This window comes from Dysidea avara, chromosome 8 (genome assembly GCF_963678975.1).
Source record: "Dysidea avara chromosome 8, odDysAvar1.4, whole genome shotgun sequence".
Taxonomy (NCBI): domain Eukaryota; kingdom Metazoa; phylum Porifera; class Demospongiae; order Dictyoceratida; family Dysideidae; genus Dysidea; species Dysidea avara.
Window position 1 is genome coordinate 23,375,467 of NC_089279.1, and position 25,773 is coordinate 23,401,239.

The window sequence follows — 25,773 nt, forward strand, 5'->3', positions numbered from 1 at the left end:
AGACATATCCAGAAATCTTTATATATTGTCTACAGTTATCCACTGTAACTGACTGAAATGCCATCAGTAATATGCTTGCTATTGACAGTGATGTATTCAGCAATAAGTTATTCGCTTGCAGAAACTGTTTAACTTCTCCAAAAACACACTCTATTGGGTTTAAGTCTGGTGAATAAGGTGGTAAGAACCTGACCAAGGTTCCAACACCACAAATGGCATTCACGGCAGCATCGGTATGGTGAATGGAAGCGTTGTCCAAAACGACTATGAAATTATGATTAATTCCATCAAATGGCATCAAAAGAGGCAGCAGCTGGGTATACAAAAAGTCCAAAAAGGTATCTCCATTGACAGTATTTTCTGTAATGTACACATCCTGCACACCATCCATTGATAGTATGCCTATAGCAGAGTAACGTACTCCCGAGCTGCAGCTGGTGGTCCTGAGGAGCAAGACCTCGAATGCCATACCCATATTGACGCAGTGCATTCCTCCTATCACAGCCTGTTTCGTCTATCCATAAAATCATTGCTGGATCAAATGCATACATTTCAGCAATGAACTGTGCCCTCAGTAACTCTGATCTTTGTAAAGCTATGTGTGTAATCTTCTGTCGACTGAGCCCCAAATTTATTCACTGCACGACATATGGTAGATACATCAACGTGACATCCTGCCTTCTGAAATTCTGCTTGTAGTTCTCTCAGAAATATTCCTGGATTAGACAATATGAGGTCAATTAAAAGGTATTTATCGCTTTCGCTCAGTTTAGAACAGCAACCATTTCGTCGTACTGTTTTTTCCACCTGACCCGTAGCGTTAAACGTCTCAGCATACCTCAACACAGTTCTTTCGCTAACAAAAAGTGTCTTGGCCACATCTTCAGCTGGCTTTCTTAATTAAATAAACATGATGCCAGACAATGCGCCACCGCAAATCATTTGAATAAGACCAGGGCATTGCTACTTCAATGTGATTGGTTATTAATCACGTGTGACCATGGCCCCAAAACGCTTAAATGACCACGGATGCGCAATCCACGATAGTTGTTACAAGATAAGTTAAAGCGGTAGTGTGAGTGAACGCGTGACGTGTTCCTTGGCTTGTATCCTTTGACATCGCGGGTCTAAAACTCTTCCGATCGTGTCAATCGAACCGGGGTAGAGTAGTCGTTCGTCGTATTTTCATCCCTTCCCCCACAATAAATTATAGTTATAAACTATATAGCTAGGTTTCTGTACTGTAAAAAATAAATAAATAAAAATGTCTACAAGCCCAAGTAGCATTGCTTTAGGCACAGTAGTTGGCCGTGGCACTGATTTACATTATTTGTAGCGACGGATGTGCGCGTTCTAGATAGTGCCCAGTTCATTAATTAAATTAATAGACTCTTTCCTAGTCTCGTGCCCAGACCCCACCCACTGCGTTGAATAGGGTCTGGTGACTTACGCTATGTTTTTGGGCCCGCCGCCATATTGTTTACGCATTTGTATCCATAGTCTCGTGCCCAGACCCCACCCACTGCGTTAATAGGGTCTGGTGACATTCGCAGGAGTTTTGGGCCCTACGCCATTTTTCTTTTCTGACCAATCGGACGCCTTGATTCAGGTACAACGCGATTTGATAGGCTGGAACTAGGAAAATGGCCTATTCAACGCAGTGGGTGGGGTCTGGGCACGAGACTATTGTATCCATAGCTGTAGTCGGCCATTTTCCTAGTTCCAGCCTGTCAAATGGGGTGGGGTAAAAGCGGGACGGGGACCGGGACGAAGCCATGTTGACGTAGCTGTGCTCACGTGTCACTGAGAGATTTCTGCAATAAGCCATAGCTGAGAGCAGCATTCTTTACTTCAGAGGTACTATTTATAATAAAGCTTGAGAGATTTAGCTACATTATACTCAAACTTACAAGACAGACTTATTGTAACGGTGACTTAAATCAGTTTGAGCTACTTAGTATCTGCTGAGACTAATCTCTTTATGGATGACTCAGAAGATGGCTCGAATCACGACACAGATGACTGCACAGTGATTTCAAATGATGCCAATGGTGCCCTCGAAATGGAGGAGATTGTATCCTATTTAGAAGGAGCTGGAACCAACTACAAAGATTTTTTGAACACCTCTGTCAAGCCACCCGTGCAACCCCGAGGAGGAACACTGATATTGTTTGATTTAGGCCCAGATGAATCTCAATGGGAGAGCAACAAAAAGAAGCTAAGGTATAGTGAGCTATGCAATCATGAACATATAGAATTATATCAAGAGTTATTATTAACTCTTGCCTATACCTATATTGTTTGTGTATATTATACTGTGCTAAAATTACCTCTTTATCTACACAGATGTGACCAATATAGATGGGTCCATAAAGGCACTAGGACTTTTGACCGTGGGAATTATTCTGTGAAGAAGAAGACTGGAGCTATTGATGTAGCAGGGATAGAAAAGCAAACTGGTGATAACTCCTTCAAGCGGTTGGAATATTGGGGTATTGGCTCAAGCTATTTAATTCACTATCTGGGAGATCACAATGCATTTGTACCATGTGCACACCGGAACAGCAAGAAAAGTACCAAACCATTTGTACGGTCAGCACCTCACATTAAGGAAAAGGTATAGTGTAATAGTTAAGCATGAAATAGTTAGGGACCTGCCTATTATGTTCAAAATTTTGCAGGTTACTAATAAAGGACCAATGATGTCAGCACAGAAAGTTTATCAACAGTTAGTCACTGAAGATGAAGGTGGGCCTAGACATGTCATCAACACACCTAGAGACCAGAATCAAATCAAAAACTTCCAGAAAGATGAGAATCGCCAGTTCCGGATTTCACATGATGGTATTTACAACACATACCAACTATGTTTCCAGCTGCAACTGAAAGATCGTAAGGGAGAGCCCCAAAATTTTCTTCGAAATTTTCAAGTGTACCCAACAGTCTGTGTTCACATGGTACCACATCCTCTCTTGGAGAATTTAGAGATGCTTCTGAAAGTTTCCACGACCCCTGTAACCCTGCATTATGACACTGTTTTCAACATGGGAGATTTCTATCTGTCTACTCAAGTTTTCCGAAATGCTATTTTCAAGAAAGATCCTATCACACCAGTGGCTTTCTTTATCCATTCCAGGAGGTTTCAGGAAGACCACATGCTGTTTATGAAAACCATAAGAAAGTCACTACCTCTGCTTGCTTCAAAGAAGATTCTAATGGTTACTGATCGAGAATTTGATTTTTCTGATGTGTTTCCAATGTGTCTGAATGTTTTTTGTTGGAACCATCTAGAACGTGATTTGCATTTTTACAAACTTCACTTTGAAGGATACAATACATATATATAGATCAAAAATACATTAGCTACATAAAATCATAATACAGTATTTAATAAGTACAAGTAAAACTGATCAAGAGATGGGGAGTTTACAATGTGGTCTGGTAATTTGTTTGACTATAAAAAAAGTTATATCGTATCAAGACTTGGATATTTTTATTAAACACCATCAAATTATGATGAAACAACTACAAAGTAAATGCAAGTCAATCCTCGGACAACATGCGACCGCACAACTAACCGAAAATGAGGACAGTACACAGGCACGGCAAAGAGTATTTACAAAAACTAAACTTACAAAACAGGTTTATTAACTTCAACTTGAAACAGGTTAGCTGTCCACTCATTAAAATAGCAACAGAAGAATATTTGCTGAGAAGCAGATATTGAGGCTCTGGCCATCCTATTTATTATTGATTGTATGCAAATATTATACAGTAGAAATCACTATAATTGTGGGAGGGGAATAGCTAGTTCAGTGACTGAAGTGCAATCAGGCATAGTGCTAGCACAACTATACTCTCAGTATATAAGAGAGGGAATACAGCATCCATAATGAACTAGCTATTTATAGCTATGGAGGCAGAACTAGATTTAGGTAACCCCGTACAGTGATCTAACTCTAAAGTCACTTTGGTCCCCGTCCCCGTCCCGCTTTTACCCCCTTTCATCCCCGTCCCCGTCCCGCTTTTACCCCACCCCTGTCAAATCGCGTTGTACCTGAATCAAGGCGTCCGATTGGTCAGAAAAGAAAAATGGCGTAAAGCCCAAAACTCCTGCGAATGTCACCAGACCCTATTCAACGCAGTGGGTGGGGTCTGGGCACGAGACTAACTCTTTCCAAAAGTACGTCATTGCTATGGCAACACCTTTCCGCCATTTTGAATAGGGCCACGGTAAATAATCTCGATTGCGCTCCATTGAAATCTGGTGTTAGCAGCAGCTTGAACAGAGCCGTATTGTTGAGGAACAACCCATCAATACCTTTGGGGTGGCAGAATTAGTGTTTCTGGTTAAAGGTAGCTGGTTATCATGGCTGAACAAGGCATGAGACATCGACAGCAGTCAACAACAGTAATTGCTTTGTCAGAGTAGAGATTTCCAACTAAATTAAATAACTAACATTCCATGCATTCATTGGTATGACAAATATTGTGCTATTTTTCAGGGTCATTTTAGTGCAAACCCCACCCCAATTGGTGGTTTCTATCAAAAGATATAAGCAAAAGAAGTTGACAGTGTGATGATTTTGTGTACAGTATTTTCAATGCTTTTTACATGTATCGCATGGCACCAAACACAATATTCAAAGTATCATAAATCTAGATAGGAAGCTAATAATGACATGAAATTTTCACCACATAACTATTTTATGGAGAACAGCATATGAGCTGGGTAAAAACCTCTCAAGAGTGACCACTTCTTTGTAGACTGACCACTCAGAATATTACATGAATAAAGCAAGTGATTCACAAATAAAACTGTGTGTATTGTGTAATGCCAAGTATACACAGGTACCTAATGCATTTTCAAGGATAACTAACTAGAAAAATCACTAATAATATAACATGGTAAGTAATGGCATCACAAGTCACAATTAACAAATACTTCAGAAACATGACAATCAGATAACAAAATGTAAGACCAATATTATTATTAAAATAGATTTGTTTGGACACTGTTCTGCTTTGTTTGTCACATTGTAAGCACTAAGTATAATAATTATTATATGACACAATGACATCACTATACTACAAAGAGAAATTATATATAGTTTCTGACCAAAATTACAATCACTGAAGCTGTTATAAAATGGATCAAAACAGCAGTAAATACACCAGAATATAACATCAGGTAAGTGTGAAGCCATGTAAGGTTGTTATCACATGCCAGTCTCCACTTTTGAAAAGATTATGCTCAACCTTGAACATCATATTGTAATTCCGCGCAAGACAACAAAGTGCTCACCTTCAAACTATACTTGCATCGATGCAGAGGGATGCCTTGAAGTCCAGGGTGATTGTAATGCTGAATTCTGAGCAGTGTTAGATGGCGATTTACCTTTAAAAGGGCCATATTTTCGTCGTAATCCAATGTCAATCGTCCTCTAATCAAAAAACACACAGCAAAATCGAAATCAGCATATATGGTTTGCCCAGGAACACTTTCTTCGTCCTCATCTGCCACAGATTCACGCGGAAACACTTGGAAACTTCGGCTATCACCGGTGCCGTATTCTTCCAATTAGAATTATGTAGGCAATTATTTGTATGGGATTCCTATGGGGATTTTTATTTCTCAAACTTTGATTTGACATATTTCAATAAATACCGCATGGATTTTAATCCAGTAAAGTGCATTACGAAGTACGAAGCACTGACTACCATTAACTGGAACGGCAGCTTGTGAAACCTTTATTGAAGGTGTGTAATTTAAGTAGCAAAAATATGTGTGAAAAATTGGTTGGTTGGAAATCGCTAGTCAGAGGTGTTGTCAGCCCATACAATCAAGTTTGCATGATCAGCTGCCACTACAGTCACTATTATCAGTACAAGAGTCAGTGAGGAGTATAAATGGTTAATATAATTCACTTGGGTCTTCAGCTTATACTGTTTCAGCTAGTTACTGATATACAAGTAGCTACCATAGCATAGATAGTCTATGGTATACTATCTATGACCATAGTAATGTGGTTATTGAACATATAGTCAAAATGCAAAATTTTAATTCACACTCATTTCAGAAGTATTATAAGGGGTGTGCAACAACAGTTTCAGAATCAACAAACTTTGGTTTCTTATTATACAGTACTTTTAACAATTGTTTGTTTTAATTATTATTATTGATTAGCAAAACCCATTGGGTAAATCGCTATGTACAAAAACAAAATTTTAGTGTCTATGCATTTTGCAAACAGTTCTTGAAAGTAAGTAAGTCTATATTGTCAAGATCTTCCATATCTAAATTGTTCCAGTCTGGTATTGATCTTGGTAAGAAAGAGTTACTATATCGATTTTTTTTGTTCTGGCATACAACTGTAATAGCTTTTTATCTGCTTTACCAGTTAGGCACTGGAGGCAAAGCCTGTATGAGGTGTTTACCATGAGACAGGGAACCTAGACGAAAATTGTTGACTAATGTGAAACAGGACAAATACATAGAAGGGGTTTTTAAAAATCTATCCCTAGCCTGACTTTGATCTGCAGGCCACTCGGATACTGGCCAAGCGCCACACTCCACTGGACAATTGTTGAAGCGGAAGTACAACCTATTACAATGGTACCAATCACCTAAAAAATGTTTGCCAGTACTCCCATTTGTATATACACACATTTAAACTCTCAACAAATTAGGATACCCCTCTACTAAGGATACCTTTCCATGGTCCCATTTGTATTCTATTCAGTTCATCCCAAGGTGTTCATGCGATCACACCTAGTGCTTCATATGGAAAGAATTGCGGCCAATGAGATCCAAGTATTTTCACTGTATAGTACAACATTCACATGTGACTGCTAGATACATGTCCGATTAAAAGGTGTGCTATAAAACTATCAAATACTACACTTTACAAATCTGCTATAAGTATATGATGCTGGTCATACTGACTCATGCAAGCTCCCTGATTATCAACAGTAAGTCATATTATCAAAGAATATAATACCAGTGGAGTGTTTTCTCATCAAAATGTTTTTAAGGTCTATATGGTACTGTATCAAGGATGACATCACTGGATATCTCTTTGGATTAAACTTAACACTGAGTAACATAATTATATGGTTAGAATTTGTGCAATGCAGGTATCCATTCTGAGAGAGAAAAGATATCTAAACTGTTCAGTCTAATCGGACTTTATGTCTGTAGCACTAGTAACTGAGTCTAGTTAGTCAGCCACCATTGTACTGGAAGATACATACTAACGTATGAAACTTTCACAAACATACATTACTGTATGTATAACGATGTCACATAAGGTGATCATGCCACATTATATAAGCTACGTACATGGAAAAGTGATTACCAGTTCTGTATGTGTTCTTACAAATGCACAGTTAACCACTGCACACTAGTTACAATGCCTTAGTTATTTAACAAGCCATATTATCTGAAATGATGTACCTACTATACTGTTTGCTGAGGCAGCAGTTTCACCTCAAATGATGTTGTCTTTGTCTCAGAAATTCAGTTTACAGCAGAACTCAGCATCTGTCTTATCAGGAGCTCCGGACTTTGTGAGCTCCCGGTCTCCGTCCCTATCCTTTAATAGTAAGATCAGATGGGTTGCACTGAATTGATCTGCCAGATTGAAACTTCACAAAATGTAGTATCTACGGTCTGTACATTCCACTCCTTGTCCTTACTCACAATGATTGTCACGAGTAACAATTTATGCTCACAACAAAGCCATGGAGAGTGGAAATTTGACTGAAATTATACTTGCGAGAATCCGAGAATCATGGCCATCGTCTTAAATTTCGTCAGAAACATCTGTGGTTTCCTTTTCCTACTTCTTTTCTTTAAAATACACGAAACGTGACAACTTCACTGCAAAGACTGAATACGCCGGAGAATATGCCATACGCATGGCATAGTAGTCCCATTCAAAATGGCGGTCGAAAAGTGGGCGTGGTTTTGGAAAGAGTCTATTGGTGGAGCTCACCGGTAGTGATAGTAAAACTTTTTACGAAGATCATGGCAAATCTAGCTGGAAAATTACCCATGGATGTGTTAAATGCTTTGCCGAAAGTCTCTAATTTTGAAGCAGCGGCTGAATTTTCTCAAGCAGAGAACGCGAGAGAGAACATGAACGCTAAATCCGAGGCTAAATCTGGAGAACGAACAGTAGAACAAAAACTCTTCTTTTGGGACAGCATTGTTTTTTACCTCGCCTCCGCCATTTTGGGATTAAGTGTCTCTAACATTGTAGTCGACTTTCTGAGACCAGAACCAAACACCGTCACGTGTTTTACTCCATCCGATTATACCATTAATCAAGCTAATTATGTCAATAACTTCTGCAACAGTTTTCTACCGTTCACAGAAAATTTTTCACTCAGTCTGGTAGCCCATGGAGTTCTCTTACTTGTTCCACAATATCTATGGAAGGCTTACTTCAGTGCTAGAATAGATTTCTTCTTTTCCCATGCAGCAAAGCTGGAGACACTACGTGAAAGAGAAACTGGTGAATACCCTCATAGAAACTTCAATGTTGTGGATTACATGCACAGAGAATTTCATGAGAGAAGAGATATGTTAGCAGGATACTTTTTAAAATTGGCAATACAGCTCTTTGTTGTTGTGTTAGCTTTGACTAGTAGCAATGTACTATTCCTAAACTTCACCATTGAGTTTGATTGTTTTCATCGTGAGGCTGCCAATTCATCACGTACAATGCGGGTAATATGCACGTACCCTAAGCTTCAGTTTGTTTCTATTATTAGAGGACTTGACTACGCTTTTTTAGGATTAGCTTTTCTGACAATAGTATATGGATTTTTGTGGTGTCTGCTACGGAGTCATCCAGAACTGGGGCACAAAGATATTTCATTATTCTGTTATGATTCATGCATTAATTCAAAGTACTACCAGGCTAAAAGTTGGTATCAACTTAAAAATGACTTGCATTTCTTACTTGTCTCACTGTTTGCTACTAATGCTGGTTTGGGAAGAGTGTTCAAAAGTGTACAAATTGCTAATGATATTTCACAAAGACTGAGCTCTCACCTGGAGTCATTGGATAATTATGATAGCATGAAACATCCTAAAAGAGGTATGTAGCTACTATATACTTATATCTAATTATGTATATTAACCAACACATTTCTAACTATATTCAAAATTAATCCTAGCTTGTAATGTGTGAAAAGGCATGCTGTATAACATTGATGTAGAAGGAATTCCATATCCTGAGCCATGTGACTCCTTAGCAGTGGTGTGGCTACTATATTACTAAAATGTGCTTGGTTTTAAAGTATATAGTGTCCCTGGTTTTTGAGAAAGAAAATGGTATTGTTGAAACCTACATAATGATACTGCTATTTTTGGAGGTTATAGCAAACCGGCTCTTCCTACCTGAGTCTCATTTGCTGTAAAACTTCTTCCAAGCACAAACAATATTTGTATGTATATTAGGGCTGAAATGATCACAGACTTTTAGCATTTGCTAAAGTTAACAATTGGGTACTCACTGATATGTGACTGGATTTTGGAAAAATGATTCAAATTGCACATGAGAAGTTTCTAGCTCATTGACAAGCCATTTGACTTTTCATCACAAGAGATGTATTGACAGTAGCTGCATGCAATGTTTCCTGCTAAATATGATAGAAATTCTGTGCAGTTGGATGAGCAAAGTAGTAGTATCATGAGTGTGCCCAAAAGAGATGGACTTTAGAATGGAGTCAGACCACGACTGAAATCCAGACTCAAGATTTCAGGGTTATGCTGGCTTCTTAGTGACTGATGTGCATGCAGTCAAATCAACAAGAAAACATTTGGCCAGCTATTCACCAGCACTTCATGTCAAGCCAGGTCCTTCACAAGGCCAGCAAAGGCCATTTAAGCATGCCACATCACCTAGAAAAGACACCTCTTAAGAACAGTCTAAAGTAATGCTGAGGGTCAAAGCCAACAAATATTATGGTAGCATAGCTATCCACTGGTGGTGTAAATTTGAGTTTAGCTGATGTGCGATTTGGATCAGTGTCATAATCTGGTCACATAGTATTACCTTTATATTCAAAATTTGTCAGCAGTTGAGTTTGCACTCACATCTGTTGCATTTAGAACCCCGATTAGAATATCTCAATCTAAGGCTGAAATATTATATTCCCAGCTAGCCCCTTTTGCTATGTACTACACCTATTGCAACAATATACAGAAGTTCACAGCCATGTGCTCAATATATCTCATGATAATAGTTTTGTGTATAACAGAAACTTGTAATACCATACCTGTACATCCTAAAACTGATTTGGCACATGCATGGCTATATCTACAGTTAATTTTTATCTATTAATATTTTGTAATCACCTTATAGAAGCTGATATGAAGAAAAATTGTAAAAATATCTTCAAAGAAGAGGTATATTAATCATGTGATTATGTTTTATGATTGCTTAATTAGAATTTGTTGTTAAAAGATTTTAAGACATAAACTTAATCATTAATCCTGCATCACCATTTTTCTTACCTCATCAAGAATTTTTTGCACCACTGGTAGCTAAGGGAGGCCAATTAGCACCTTTTATAGTTGGTATATCTTGCTAGAGCAGTCTAAGAAAATTATATTTTGAGTCATTTTAGCTAGCTATGTAGTTAGTGAAAAATAAAATAAAAATCCACCCTCCCGTACTGCTATTTGAGTACAGGAGGATGAGAAACTAATAATTAAGTTTATGAGACCTAATGGGTATATATAATGGGTATTTAAGCTACCATCAATTAAACATTAATTCTTACTAACAAAGACTTCAGCTTACCACAATTAAAATGTAGATATTTATATATGTGGTGACATAATTACAGTTTATAGGTAGCATTTACCATAGCATTTGTATTTTTGCTTTTTCAACTTACAGCAATGCTAGAGGCAACTCATTCAAGATATTTAAATCCTAGATACTGTAACTCAAGATGTAGGAGTTCATGCTTTCAGTCAGAATATTACTAGTACCGCAGAGTCTGGTTGTTAGGTGCATACACCTAATAAAAGTTCGTAAAAAAAATTGTAATTAACATTTAGACTATGGTATGGCTCATTTACAGGTTTGCTAAATCACTTAGTCACATGACATGCTCCTCATTTAGTCACCTACACATGTTCATTTAGTAACCCGCCCTCAAGCAATTTTGTACATGATAAATAATTATAATACAAAAGGCACACTGCAGTACTTGATAATACTGTAATACTCTTCTTCTCCGTGTTCCACAAATAATTCTGGACAAATACAGCAGATTTCACGTGCGTTCGAATCTTCGTATTCTGTATTGTGCACGTGCCTTCACTTTTAAAGCCTGGCACGTGCACAATACAGGCTACGCAAAATTCGAACACAAAAGAAATCTGCTGTAGTAGACTAAACGGCGTATGTACTGTAGCTCTAGCCGATACTTTGATTATCGGTCGAATAATAATTTTTGTGTGCACTGTAAGGACTTCAGGAAGAAACCGTTCCGTTGTTCTACATTGCTCTTTCACCCCACACTCATGCTCTGGCTATAAAGGTACATACTTTAAACCATAGTCTAAATAAGTTAGACACTGTGACCAACGGGAACTAAGCGATTTAGTAACCCCTCTGGCCCTTAGTAGTGCCCTTGCTGCGCTTGGGATGCTACAGCCTTGGGCCATCAGGATTACTAAATCGCTTAGTTCCCTTGATCTTGGTGTCTAACTATTATATAGTTGTTAAGTGTATGCACCTAATAAATATATCATGTCGTGAATATGGATTCACTCTCTTGGGGTGGTATGAATTACAGTCATTACAGGTACCAATATTTTGAGTCCAGTTATTGTGCACTGAATCCTTCATGTGGAGCATAGACTACTAGCTACAGAAGACTGCTTTGCTTGGTAATTAAGTATAGTACAGGCACATATTTTGGCTTTGTACTTCATGAAACTTTGCACTATACACTATTAGCAAACCTCTAGCATTTCTTCTCTAGTATAGCTTTGTCTCATGTTGGAGCTTTGTGTTCGTCCACATACACTTATCACCTAAGTATGGGAAATGGGTATGCACGTCACTTAACAGGTAATATGCACTTAATGTATACGTGCAACCAGACTCTACGGTATTGGAATAAGCTGCGTATTACGTGGTCACAGCAATCATACTATGTCAGGTTAGGAGACAGTTTGATAGTACATATGCATTATTTTGTAACGCGTGCAATATTTTATTAGCTACATACATTATGTACTATCAGACACACAGTAGTGTGCGGTGTAGCCCAAGTAGCCGCCATATCACACCAGTGTATTATTTACAGGAAGAATAATAACCCAATTTCCCTTTATGAAGCCAGACAATTTTTGCTATGGAAATGCCCTCCGCCTTTAGTTGTCCTTAAGCACAATTCACCAGGCCTTTCCGTCAAACTTAAAGTTCTTTATTTTTCCCCTTCATCATTTGCGCACTTACCAAAGCTGCCAGAAATACTAACATGTTATCCAATAGCCTTGAAATTTGGCATGCTGAGTGGAATTTTAAATTTGCATCTTGGTACAAAATTTGATTTGAGTCAATGAATAGTTGCATAATTATTAATAATTATTGAAAAGTTGAGAAAAGTAACACCAATACATAGTCATGCTTACAGGATAAATTATTTAAGGGAAGAATATGAAGATCAATATGTGGATAGGTTAATTATTGAACATCAAGACTTTTGTGGCTTGAAAGAATGCAATCACATGATCAAGATTTGCTAACAAGAACAATTACTTGCCACATGAGCTGAAAATCAGTGTACGTACAGGGGCGGATCCAGACTTATGGAAAGGGAGGGTAAAAATGAACTGAGGCACTACATTGTCTGGTTTGGTAAGGTGAGACCAAAAAAAGGTCACAGCTAGCTGACAATAGCTGCCCACCTCACCAAATATGCAGTCATACCTGATAAAGTGAATAAAAATCCTTACATAGCTCACTACACACTGCTCTAATATTGTGACTGCTTTATTAGAGTGACTGCTGTATTAGAGTATCTCGATCTTGGTATACTAAAAAATTTGGAGGGAGGTCAAGAGCCCCCTTTGACCCCTCTGTATCCACCCCTGTGTACATATATGTGCAGTATATGTAGATAGATAGATTGGTTTAAATAGTTGGATTTAAAGCTTTTGAGGTATAATGTGAAAACCAACTACATGTAGCAAGTGCGAGATTGAATAGTGCGGTCACCCTAATAGAGCAGTCAGCTAAGAAGTAAATGTTCAGCTAAAGAGTTAAGCTACAATCCAGTCACCCTGTAGAAACTTCAGCTATGTTATAAGTAACCTTCTAGAGGTTATGTATACAAGTTGAGCTACCACAAAGACGTTTATCACAGACTAACTGCTGCATGTATAAATATATACAGCCTTTATGCTCTGCAAAGTATATAAAGAAATTTCTACTAATTTAGTTGCTCATTATGAAGCCAAAACTAACTGTTTGCATTGAAATAAAGATTTTGGGAGTGATGTTACTGCTTATGCAGTCTTGGTTTGATGTACAACGTGTTTCTCACTTCTCAAGAGAGCAAAATTATCACTTATACGTATTATGGCTTAGCAATTTTAAACACTATTTCAGTTACTTAGCTTTTACAGCTTTTTAGAAAATGAGATCGATCCTATCAAAAAATTAAAGTTAAGGTAGTACTACACATGTGGGAGTTTTTGTTAGTCATGTTCACATTCATTTAAAATTTGATTTGAAGCTATGTACCTAACTAATAGTAAAGTAAGTCTCAATGATTGCTAAGGTCATGGTCTCATTAACAAGGCCACCTCTTTATCATAGCCATGCATAGTTTTGTTCCACAGGTAAGATTAACGATAAGTTTCACTGTTGTATGGTCAGTTTTCCTGTGATTATTGTGTACTCATTGTATATATATATACTGTATCTACTGTATATAGCCATTTGGAAGAGCCATGCTTGAGATCTGCGAAGAAATCTATCAAGAGCAGAAAGAAAAACTTGCTGTTACTACAATGGGAGCAATGGATATTAAAATGGGAGCAATGAATATTGGATGTGGCTACCACTCTTCTATGTTTGCCATAGCTAGATGGCAGCATCAGGTTTAATATGTACATGCAAGCAACTATCATACAGTATGGTAGAACTGTATTAGGGATCATGTAGTTTTGGACTTTCTTGCCCAAAAATATAACCCTAAAACCAGCCTCAAATTTCCTTCATAACAGCTTGGCAGTATTGGTTAGGCATAGCCAAGCCTAAAAATGCCCTCAGAGTGACCCCAAACCCTTCCAACAAGTTTCTATGGAAATTTAAAAAAAAAACTATTTAACTGAATTTTCTACTGACTAACTAACTGATGCCTTCAGCCAAGTATAACTCGACAATGGGCTATGGGCTTGATTTTTTCACTGTTTGACGTCACTTCATCCTGAGATGTGCCTTTTTGCCAACCACAGTATGTACAATGTATGTATCATGGACCTACCTTTGTCCTCCTTTGTGTTCCAGTTCTTTTCACTGACAACACAAGGTGTCGATTTGCGATAAAGTGATATGGCTTCCCTCTCCATGGCTGTGTCATGCTTTTCGCCTGCATTTTCCATAGTGACTGAATTCATTGCAGAGAAATTTCTTGCACTGATCTTCATTTGTAACGCTGTGTAACAAGTGGAGCATAGCTACAAACAAAGTGTAATAGCCACCTCACTTTTCAGTGCGTAATTGATTATTGGGGCACACATTCAGATGCAAAATTATTTTATGGAATGCCTGGATTAAAAAAGTAAACAAACAAGTAGAAGGAAAAATTAGGAATTTTTAAGCTGGATTAGGAATCAAAGAACAAATTGGCAGGGAAACAAGGGAACAGCATAAAAAGTTGTGAAACAAGGGAGGTTGCCTATACCTGCAGATATACTAGTGGAAATGTAATCCCTAATTCAGTCTATAGGGATTACATTTCCTCTAGTATATCTGCAGGTACAGGTAACCTCCCTTGTTTCTCAACTTTTTAGCTGTTCCCTTGTTTCCCTGCATTTTTGGTCTTTGATCCCTAATCCAGCTTAAAACTCATAATTTTTCCTTCTAATTGTATTAAGCTGTGTATATAGTCAATTTGTAACCATCCAGGAGGTGATTACACAATGCTTATAGGCCACTGCAAATAAATTCTCTGTTTCCCATCCACCACCCACGTCTGTTGATTATTAGCAGTAAAAGTTTCGTTAATTTTGTAAAGTGTTATCTCATGTATCTGTTTGCTGTCAAAGCCACATTTGTGTTGTGTGCCTGCTGCTTAATGGATGAAGGTACAAACATAAGCACATACATTTATGCAGTTTGCTATGCCTGTGCTCAGACAAAGATTGTCGTAAGAGAACTGCCCATTTGTGACTGTCTCTGGGAAAACCGGTCTTATCGCCCATTTAAAAGTATCGAGAAACGTCGGTTTTAAATATTCTGTGTGTTGTAGCTGGCCAATGGTGGTAGCTACGCATACCAAATTTTCACACGTTTCACAACAATTTCTTACCTTCCTGATCATCCACTGAAGAAGTAGTCAACAGCTAAGTTTCCCGCCATTTTAGATAGTTTTTAAACCGAGGTTGTCTGTATCAGGCGAGCTCCAAAGAAGTGTGGGAGGCGGGGGCCCTGGAAGGCGGGCAAGATGGTGTTCAAAATTTGAAAAGAGACGTGCTGGGATGAATTAGGCCAAGTTATAGGCCATTCAGGGCTCAGAACTGGCTAAAATGAAAGGAAATTTACAGCACAGGTCATTGTCCAACACCACAGAGCTGTACAGCCACACACAGCCATCTCCTGGTTGGCCAGGGCTCCATCAAGACCCCAGACCACTCGTACGGCTCGCCACTGTTCTCTAGAAAAGCAGCCAGCAAAAGCAGACCACTTTACTCTGGTCGACTGTGGCAGTGAAACTTGATAGTGCATTCATTAAGCTTTGTGTTTGTGTGAAAAAATCAAACTTCCTGTCTTGGGCGATAAGAACGGTTTTCGTAGATCCAGTCACATTTTATAACGGAATGATGAAAATGTACCCCCCACCCGCGTGCAATATGAGGACAGGAAACAGAGAATTTATTTGTAGTGGTAGGATGTTCTATATATGATAGTTCTCTATCAGCAACACACAAAAGTCATGTCAGTACATATTATACATATATCAAGACTCACGGTAGTGAGTCGCGCGGCCAAGAAACTACAAAGCGCACGCCCAATTAAAAGACGCGCGGCCACTACTGTGAGTTATTTACGTGTAGGGCCGGTTTTGCAATATTAGTCCTAAATTACGCAACATCTCTCAATAGATTTGTATTGCGTTACGTGATAAAAAATCTTTAGGAGTCGTTATAGTTTTCTTGCGACCTCGCTAAAATAAAAAAATAACCATCGCAAAATAAAAAATAGGCGTATTTCACTTTATTTCTCTACCTTATGTTACAACTACTGTCACGTTATACCAGTCAACATAGTCGTGTTTGTATAGTCCATCTAGCACTGACAGTATCCAATCCTGGTTTGCCTATACGCGTATTTTCTTCAATCAATCTCTAATCCCTACAATAACTTTTAAAGACACGACGTGGACACAAACTCTAATGCCTGATAAACAAGTTGTGACAGCGTGCTGAACCGTAAGTTCCCTAGGGATGGCGTTTTAAGCAGAAATCTTTTAAATTCCATTTAGTACCACACCCCATGCGAGCGTTTATAAATCGCCAGTTGTCTTATGGTTTGAAGAACAAAATCACTAGCGAAGGTGCTTTAAGCATACTCTTCAATTCTCTATTTACATGTAATTTTTAATAGATTAACCACAAAGGCCGGTAAGGTCAATACAAAAGGTAACAAGCCTTTAGGGGTTACCACCTCTATGTAGTATGTACCATGTAGCTTGTGTTGTGGCTTTCATTAAGTATTATGCACACACAAATGGTGCAACAAAATTTTGTAATGGATTGCTCGAATGTGGTTGGTGGTGTTGTGGCTTGAATGTGGTTCGTGGTTTGCCAGTGACCATGTATGAGTTGGGGTTGGTCCACACAACTTACACAATATTCAAATTTCATGATGGCCATGATAATTTCTTGCCATATGGTAAACATACAACAATGTGTAACAACGTTAATTAACATCACATCAAGACTTGACTAAAAATAGTTCCAACAATAGTGATGATTTCTTGTATGTCAGCATGACGATACTGAGACCTGTAAAAGAATAAGCAGGCACTGAAGTTAACCTTAAATTAAACACTCATGCAACTGACCTGGAACATCGGTCGCAACACCAAAAACACTTGTTTCGATATCTGATGACACAATCTAGCAGGCACTGAATTAAAAGAGAATGTACAAAAAATCAATATGCCGGGCTGTGTCAATAATAGCATGGATAATCAAAATGAACAAAAATTATATCCCAGGCTAAGTGAATGAATAACATAACTGTTGGGTAAGCATGTTAAACCAGAACATTAGGACATTAGTCAAACCAGAACATTAGACATTAGTCAAACAAAAGTACGCTATCACAACTTGGTCATAATACAATGTTTGTACCACTGGACTTCACACTGGTTGCCCAAAAATTGTGCCATTCTGGGACAACAGCATAATATTATGAAACAAATAGTTACTACAACACAGAAGGCTTACTGTTGCACTGTCTACACTGATATACCATAATTTAAAAACATAACAGGTGGGCATTAAATACAATACACTTAATATCTGGGTACTAGGAAAAAATCACTAACATCACAACATGTAAACTGACCTGGAAATTAACACCCTTGATGCCCCTACAGTCTACACTGGATACTTGTTCGAACCCATCAACACTATGCCTGATACATCTGAGTAGATTGACCTGCAAATTCACATCACTAGTATACAGTGATAATTGATAACTGCAAAAACAACAATTGCAATAATACAATTCTTCTGCACGTCAACTGACCTGAAATTCATGACACTCAATACCGAGACCTGTAAAAGAATAAGCAGGCACTGAAGTCAACCTTAAATTAAACACACATGCAAACTGACCTGGAACATCGGTCGCAACACCAAAGACATCTGTTTCGATATCTGACAAAACAATCCAGCAGGCACTGAATTAAAAAGAGAATGTGCAAAAAATCAATATGCCGGGCTGTACCAATAAAGGATGAATAATCAAAATGAACTAAAAATATATATCCCATATGCAGGTTAAGTGAGTAACATAACTGTTGGGTAAGCATGTAAACCAGAACATTTGGTCATTAGTCAAACAAAAGTACGCTATCACAAACTGGTCACTGATAATTGATAACTACAAAAAGAACAATTGCAATAATACAATTCCTCTGAATGTCAACTGACCTGAAATTCATGACACCTGTATCTTTGTTCCTGCATGGTCTCATCTTTGTTCCTGCATGGTCTCAACTTACATATGTACCATGATCACATTCAACTGCTAGTGGATAAACCAGTATGACCAGATAGCCTGCAAAAACCAACAAGCAGGTGTTAAATACAATACACATACCTAAAGCCTGGAATATGATATAAGCATTATTCCACACTGATATAGTAATAGATTATAGGATGTTGTGGAACTTGCCTAAACGTGTAAACTTGAACATGAGGACAACCGCATAATCTGGACACTTGGAATTGTCCAATACCTGATGAACCGCAAGTAGGTACTAATGACATTCACTTCAACATTTTATCCCAGCTGGGTGAATCTCTTGTAACTGAGTAAAAAGGTGTTTATTTTCCACCTGCAACCAAAGTTCTACATTTCTGTGGTTGGGTGTACATAAACTGACCTGGAAAATCAGTATGCCATAGGGGTATGGAAATGGTTCCTTTCCTTCTGTTGTGACATTACTTACAGCTGACTGGTAAATGATCATCGATGTCCCCATGGACCCCAACAATGAGTATACCAACAACTTCACAAGTTGGAATGAATTTCCTTTCAACATCTGGTGGACAGGTCCAAAAACCCTATCGCACAAACACGGTGAATCAGTGTGTGGCGATGTGACACGTTGCACAAACTTCACTCCTCGTTTCGTTAGCATTCAAGACCGGCATATATCATAGAGTCCCTCAGTATTCTTGACTCTTACTTTTTCAAGCGTTGCTCAAGCGATGTAGTTTCTCACGAGGGGCTCGAGTTTCTCAGTAAAGTCGAGCCGATTAAAGTACGCCTCACCATCCAGTTACATTCTTAAACCATTCAATTTAAAACCACGTATCATGAGTGTCCGCTTAAGGTAATTAGGGACTTTCCACGAGATTTCCCCTAAATAGATCACGTGTTAGTTGTCAATCTGGTGGATTCTGGTGGTATACATGGTTCAACAATGCGGTAAGTGTAGTATAAGCTGTCAATGAATAATTGTTTGTACACTACTAAACTAAGTTATTTTTGTGTGATAAGCATGCTTGAGGAAGGGTCTGGGGGACGAGACTAATGTTTTGACAGCAGTTGATGGACAGCAGTTGATGATGGCCAGGCAAAGAACTGCGAGAAGAACTACTATGATAGTATGATAGTAGGGAAAAATTCCCACCCCTATAGCTCTGCCTAGGGGCATTAACTAGCATTATCTACAGCTACTGTATTATGTTGCTGATGTGTACATTCAGGCCAAGAATAAAGGTGAAAGTGGTAGTAAGGCTCAATCCTATTATTCTGCTGAACAGGCAAGGGAGTCTGGGACTCTGGGGACATGTTCCCTCAGGAAAGTATAAGTACTACAACTTTTTTGTTTTAATTGCTTCATCAAGTATAAAAATTTCAGTCAAAAGGTGATGATCGAGCTCTGGTCTTATGCACTGGTTGGAGTGGTTGTATCGATACTGCACTGTGACATCCTTGAGGGGTTAGTGCTGGCATTATCCATGGCAATACTATTCCATCTCCCCGAGTCTTGATGATTGAGTCCTCCATTCCTTTCTCTGCTGCTCCAATCCTGAAGTTGTGACCACAGTCAAAAGGTGACGATCGAGGCTCTGGTCTTGCATCTATACTGTACTGCAACACCCTTGAGGGGTTAGTACCGGCATTGTCCATCGCAATACTGTTCTATCTCCCATATACAAGTCTTGATGGTTGAGTCCTCTATTCCTTTCTCTGCTGCTCTAATCCTGAAGTTGTGACCAAAATATTAAAAAATGCATATGGTTATAACATGATAAATGATTATGATGATAACAATTACAAATGTATTTATAGCTGTGTAGCAACTGTGAACTAATTAGGCACTTGCAAGTTTAATTAGGTGTCTGAAGCATTTAACATGCACAGATATGAGATATATTCATCACGTGCAGGCAGTAAAGATAAATTTACTCTAATAGAACAGTCATACTACACCGTAAATTCATACTTCCGAATTTACGGTGTTATGAAACAATCATTATTATGTATGGATTTTACTGACTCTCCAAGATAATATTCTGCATTAATGTTAATTGCTCATTTCCAAAAAAATTACCTTTTAAACCAAATATAGAGTCTATCACTGACAAAAATTAGTGATATCCACCCCAAAAACACCTTCGCTAAAGGCGCGCCCAAGAAACTACAAGTACCTGGAACCCAATGTAAAAAAGAAAAAGAAAAATCAGCTTAGCTGAAGTGAAAAGTAACTGGTAACTTAAAGAGCTGATATCTGAAGCGGCCAAGAATATACAATTACTAAACTGAGTTTAATCCATGCAAGAACACCTTGGCTATAAAACAGGTGTATACATGAAAGTAACTGGCAACTGAAATGGCTGATATCTGAAGCGGCCAAGAATGAATGGTCATATACAACTAATTCAAAAATTTAACACTGAACCTTTATAATTCAGCTGTGTTCTATATTCACTCTTGCTGCATCGTAAAGTAATTTCTTTTAACTCTAATTGGCTGGTAATTTGGCCACCTTTTTTTGCTCTATTATACTGACTATTAAAAAAGGCGGCCAAATTACCAGCCAATTAGAGTTAAAAGAAATTACTTTACGATGCAGCAAGAGTGAATATAGAACACAGCTGAATTATAAAGGTTCAGTGTTAAATTTTTGAATTAGTTGTATATGACCATTCATTCTTGGCCGCTTCAGATATCAGCCATTTCAGTTGCCAGTTACTTTCATGTATACACCTGTTTTATAGCCAAGGTGTTCTTGCATGGATTAAACTCAGTTTAGTAATTGTATTCTTGGCCGCTTCAGATATCAGCTCTTTAAGTTACCAGTTACTTTTCACTTCAGCTAAGCTGATTTTTCTTTTTCTTTTTTACATTGGGTTCCAGGTACTTGTAGTTTCTTGGGCGCGCCTTTTTTACAGCGAAGGTGTTTTTGGGGTGGATTATATATACACATGCATGCATGCAAGCAAATGGATACCACTACTACCAAGAGTATATAATGGGGAGTCCTCCCCATTATATACTCTTGCTACTACCCCTTTTGCTTTTTGGCATTGCCTGCAAAATCAGTCTGTCATATTCACTGCACTTTATTATATTTTTCCATTTCCAATTATGCCTTGATATTTAAGTTAAACACATACCAAAGCTACAACTGTTACATTAATTGCTTAAGAATGACTGTACCTCAGTGACAATATCCATATTATAGAATCAACGTCAATCAATTCATTTCATCAAATAAACAGTTAATGTGTATCTACTTTAGTAATTATTTACATTTGTAGTTATAGACTGTTTCTGTAGTTATAGACTGTTCTGTAATTGATTGGGACAGATCTAGTCCCATGGGCAACATCAGCAGTAGCTACATGCTGTCTGCCCAATATCAAAAATATGTTTTGAAGTCTGTTGCTATATAAAGTTAAATCACATGAAAGAATGCAACTTTAAACCAACAATGAATACGACTCACTTGTCATAAATTATAAATTTTGTAGGACAAATATACTTGGATTTTATGCATTCCTGCATGCTGTCTACAATGCTAGAATAAGTATGGGAATAATAGTTAGTGGAAATAATTAGGAAATGTATTGAATAAGTTTTAGGATTTTTAATGCTTGGATACACCACTGACACTGTAAAAGCATTAAACAGTAGAAAAAGGTACTCCAATTACACAACCATTTACTCTAATAAAGCAGCCAAATTTTAGTTCATAGCAGTCACTTACTTTTATGAATAACCCTAGCAGATATTTGGCACAATTTTCATAAGAAAATAAAAAATTGCCAGAAAGAATAATTGGATACATAGTAAACTTGAGATAAACTGGTAAATGCATCTAAAATAAAACGTTATGTTGATGATTTGGAACTTGCAACAGGTGCATATATGTATATTGCCATATGAGTTGTTATAGAGTAGAATATTATAAGTACATACTTCATGAAAGCATGCACACTTCATGTTTACTTCATACAGACTGTCTCCATCATCCTGGATCCTTACTACAGAAATCAAAATGCTATATTCACAAGTGAGGAGTATCATGCTTGTCTAATAATAATGAGGATACCTACTAATTTATTTGGTCTGCCGAGAAAACACAAACTTTCAGTGAGAAATTATCAACTTTGAATTTTTGAGTTCTATTGTCCTTTTTTGAATACTAGGGAATTAGTTATAACCCATCAACATGTTACATGTATTCTTGGTAATGTATTGCTCCTGCATCATATGCTTTGCAATTTCACCTCTTATTAACATTTTGTACATTAACTACTCATAGATTTAAACTGCAAATTTGACACATAAAATTAACTAGCTATAGGAGTCATTTGTATTGTTCTAGCATAACATATATCTTTTCATTTTAGTTTAGTGGTAAGATTCAAACTTATGCTGCACATGGACCAAATGAACCAAACTTTAGGTTCAGTTTGGTAGTTGTTGGGCCGATAGACAGTGATCGTAAAGTTAGCACAGGTTAGTAGTGACTCACTCATAGATAATGGTATTTACCAAGTTTGCTTTTAGTTAATCAGATAATTGAAATACACTCTCGATCAAACAACTATTTTTTAGAGGGTTCAATAATGATTATTTTTCAACCAGTTGAGGTGGAAGGAAAGGACGTTTCTAACATTTTTAAAAAGTGGACACCAGAATCTATAAAGTGAGATGATTGTATAATGCTGACTACGTATAATTTGTGCAAACTCTTGTTCTCTATTAGGTTCTGGAAATCCAGCAATTCATTAAGCATGCTTAAAGCTTGGCTAGGTCATCACCAGTCTGATTCTGATGAAGAATCTGCAATTTCAGTTGATGAATGTAATTCTAAAGAAGAGGAAGCTATAACCATAGTCAAATGTGGAGACCTGAAGTGCAAGTTTGCACTCAAAATTTATGAGTACCACTATTTTGAGAATGTTGAAACTGCACTTTAGAGTAACAGACAGTGTAAAGACAAATTATTGGTAATTTTTATAGTAATAGGTCTGAAATAAGAAACTTTACTGTGCCTGAGTCCATCATAGTACACATTTAATCCTTATTTCAGTTAGTTATGTATTTTTATTTTAAAAGAATCATTAATAACCAGGTGGTTAAACACTGCATTGGTAGGTCATCATTAATTTGCAATCCATGCCATCTACCAATCTGTGGGCAGAGAAGCAAACTCTGCCCAATCCTATGACGACGGAATGCTCGCCATTACCAAAGCAGCATTACCACGTTGTACATCTATGGAAATCTTCTGGATTAAAAATTGTGTAGCTCTATTGACTATTGTCTCCAGTCTGCTCTAGTATTCGTTATGTGTTATATGGCTAAAACTATGTACTTGAGTATGAAGCAATACAAAGATCAGTACATACGTTTAATTCTATAAGTTCTGACTCACTGTGCTCACAGAATATGTAGCGGGCAGTCTCATCTTTAACTACATTTTCAAATGAGCTAGAATATTTTAAAAGACCTCGTGCTTTTTTAATAACAAACTTCAATGCCCATATGAAGAGTTGTGCTTACAAGGCATAAAAAAGGACTGCTGTAAATACATTAGCTATGCTCTCAGTTTAACAGTGACATTGATTTAAACCATCATTAATAAATAATGAGATAATACACATACATCCTGAAAACCTTGGTCACATGCGACCACAAAGACTGGTTCAGAAATGAGACCAGTGTGGGCATGGCAAGGGTAGAAAATAAAATGATAAAACAAGTATAAGGCTATAACTACATATACATGCATCTAAATTAAAACTACAATAATTACATAAGGGCACAGCCACTCCCTGCAGTCTCTTGCTATAAAAAATCCTTTGGGATGCCACAATGCATATCTTTGAGGCCGGCACCATCCAGCATTTGTCTCACTGAGGACTTGGTTATGTACAAATCCTTATAAACAAAACGGAACACATTGCAAGTGTTCGTAACAGAAAATTGATGGTAATGACCCAGTACGCTGATCTCAAGGGTCTCATAACAGTTAGTGATATTTAGCCAATCAAGTTCTGATAGTATTTGGTGGTACTCGATTTTATGTCTTAAATCTTTAATTAAAAATAAATGGTTAGAAGTTACCATGTCTGCAGTTAAACTGTTAAGGTAAACCAATGATTGTAACAGCACAATATCAAGTAATTTGTGTACCAACAGAGTGCCAACTAGGGCCGGTTCTTCTTTCTTTTAAAAAAAAAGTAACTTGTGTACTGAATAAATAACCCTCCTTATATATGCGCAGGGGCGCCCGTAAATATCTTCACCCAAATCACGAGATCTAGTTCCAGATAACGCTCGGTTTCGTTATGGACCTTATCCGCAATGACGTCAAATCGTTAAATGGCGGCCGATAGTGTGGACACCTTCAGTTGTACAGGGGGGGATTGGGAGAGATGGCGGTTCGCTATGTTAACGTTCACATACTGCAGCAAGGGGCAAGGTGAGGCATACACAGGGGCGGATCTAGGATTTATAAAAGGGGGGGCTAACTCAAGGTACTAATCTCTTGGGTAGAGGTGTGCAAAGCATGCTGAAACTAGGGGGGTCTGGGGGCATGCCCCCCCCCCCCCCCCCCCCCAGGAAAATTTTGAAAAATAGATGCTAAAATACTGCATAACATGCATATTTCTGCCTGTAGATATTTTATATACTGCCTTTAGATTATAGGTATGGCTCTCTGAAGCAGTTTGCTAATGGTAAAGTTTGGGTAGGTATAGACAACCAAGTACATGATGCATCCTCTCACAATTGCACAACACTGAATAGGTGCATGTTAGAATAATAATGTTGAAAGTAGAAAATTTTGAAATTTGAAGATTGAATCTGAGAGCATTTTCAATGGAAATTGTGTACCTGAATTAAGTATTGCCATACATATTAATTACACAAGTAGACGAATGAAGCCCTTTACACAGACCTATTCACTTCATTGTATGTATAGGTGCAGGCAGATTTGGAAAAATTCCATAACAGAACCAACTACATGTTTCCAGTGAATGTTCTATTAGAGTAGTTAGCTGACTGCTCTATTAGAGTATCTCGATCTTGTACACCTCCAATGCTGATCCGGGTCCTTGTTGCATAAAATTTAGCATAAATCCACTGATAATACCTTGGAAAGATGTTTATAAGGTGGTTTTATGAGTATTTGTATTATTAGTGATCATATAATTATGCTGAGACAAAATTTCATTATAATACTCAGCATATTGATCAAGTAAAGCCTAAATATGAAGGGGGCGCTTCAGCCCCCAAAGCCTGGCCC

General features: G+C 37.7%; 3 protein-coding genes across 9 annotated transcripts; 2 read left to right on the forward strand and 1 right to left on the reverse strand.

The window, feature by feature from the left end:
* The first annotated feature begins 1,781 nt into the window (after positions 1-1,781).
* On the forward strand, positions 1,782-4,559 carry LOC136264866 (uncharacterized). Its single transcript, XM_066059627.1, has 4 exons — positions 1,782-2,223; positions 2,347-2,617; positions 2,682-3,269; positions 4,506-4,559. The coding sequence occupies exons 1-4, from the start codon at positions 1,982-1,984 to the stop codon at positions 4,557-4,559; spliced, it is 1,155 nt and encodes a 384-aa protein (XP_065915699.1). The 5' UTR covers positions 1,782-1,981.
* A 3,470-nt stretch (positions 4,560-8,029) lies between these two features.
* LOC136264867 (uncharacterized) lies at positions 8,030-23,604 on the forward strand. Its single transcript, XM_066059628.1, has 7 exons — positions 8,030-9,107; positions 10,377-10,420; positions 13,976-14,140; positions 22,473-22,607; positions 22,868-22,976; positions 23,028-23,166; positions 23,227-23,604. The coding sequence occupies exons 1-7, from the start codon at positions 8,030-8,032 to the stop codon at positions 23,438-23,440; spliced, it is 1,884 nt and encodes a 627-aa protein (XP_065915700.1). The 3' UTR covers positions 23,441-23,604.
* On the reverse strand, positions 17,073-19,670 carry LOC136265135 (uncharacterized). 7 transcript variants are annotated; one of them, XR_010705407.1, is made up of 7 exons: positions 18,883-19,668; positions 18,428-18,834; positions 18,110-18,377; positions 18,021-18,049; positions 17,838-17,930; positions 17,329-17,393; positions 17,107-17,269 (listed from the first exon to the last, which is right to left on the reverse strand). XR_010705407.1 is itself a non-coding variant. In XM_066059931.1 (6 exons), exons 1-6 carry the CDS (start codon positions 18,469-18,471, stop codon positions 17,194-17,196), a joined length of 372 nt encoding a protein of 123 aa, XP_065916003.1. In that variant the 5' UTR covers positions 18,472-18,570; the 3' UTR covers positions 17,073-17,193. The 7 variants fall into 7 exon arrangements, 4 of the variants coding, with proteins under 4 accessions (XP_065916003.1, XP_065916006.1, XP_065916004.1 ...); XM_066059931.1 differs by lacking the exon at positions 18,883-19,668 and having other exon boundaries at positions 17,073-17,269; positions 18,110-18,174; positions 18,428-18,570; XR_010705408.1 differs by having other exon boundaries at positions 17,838-18,049; positions 18,110-18,174; positions 18,883-19,670.
* Positions 23,605-25,773: the final 2,169 nt, after the last annotated feature.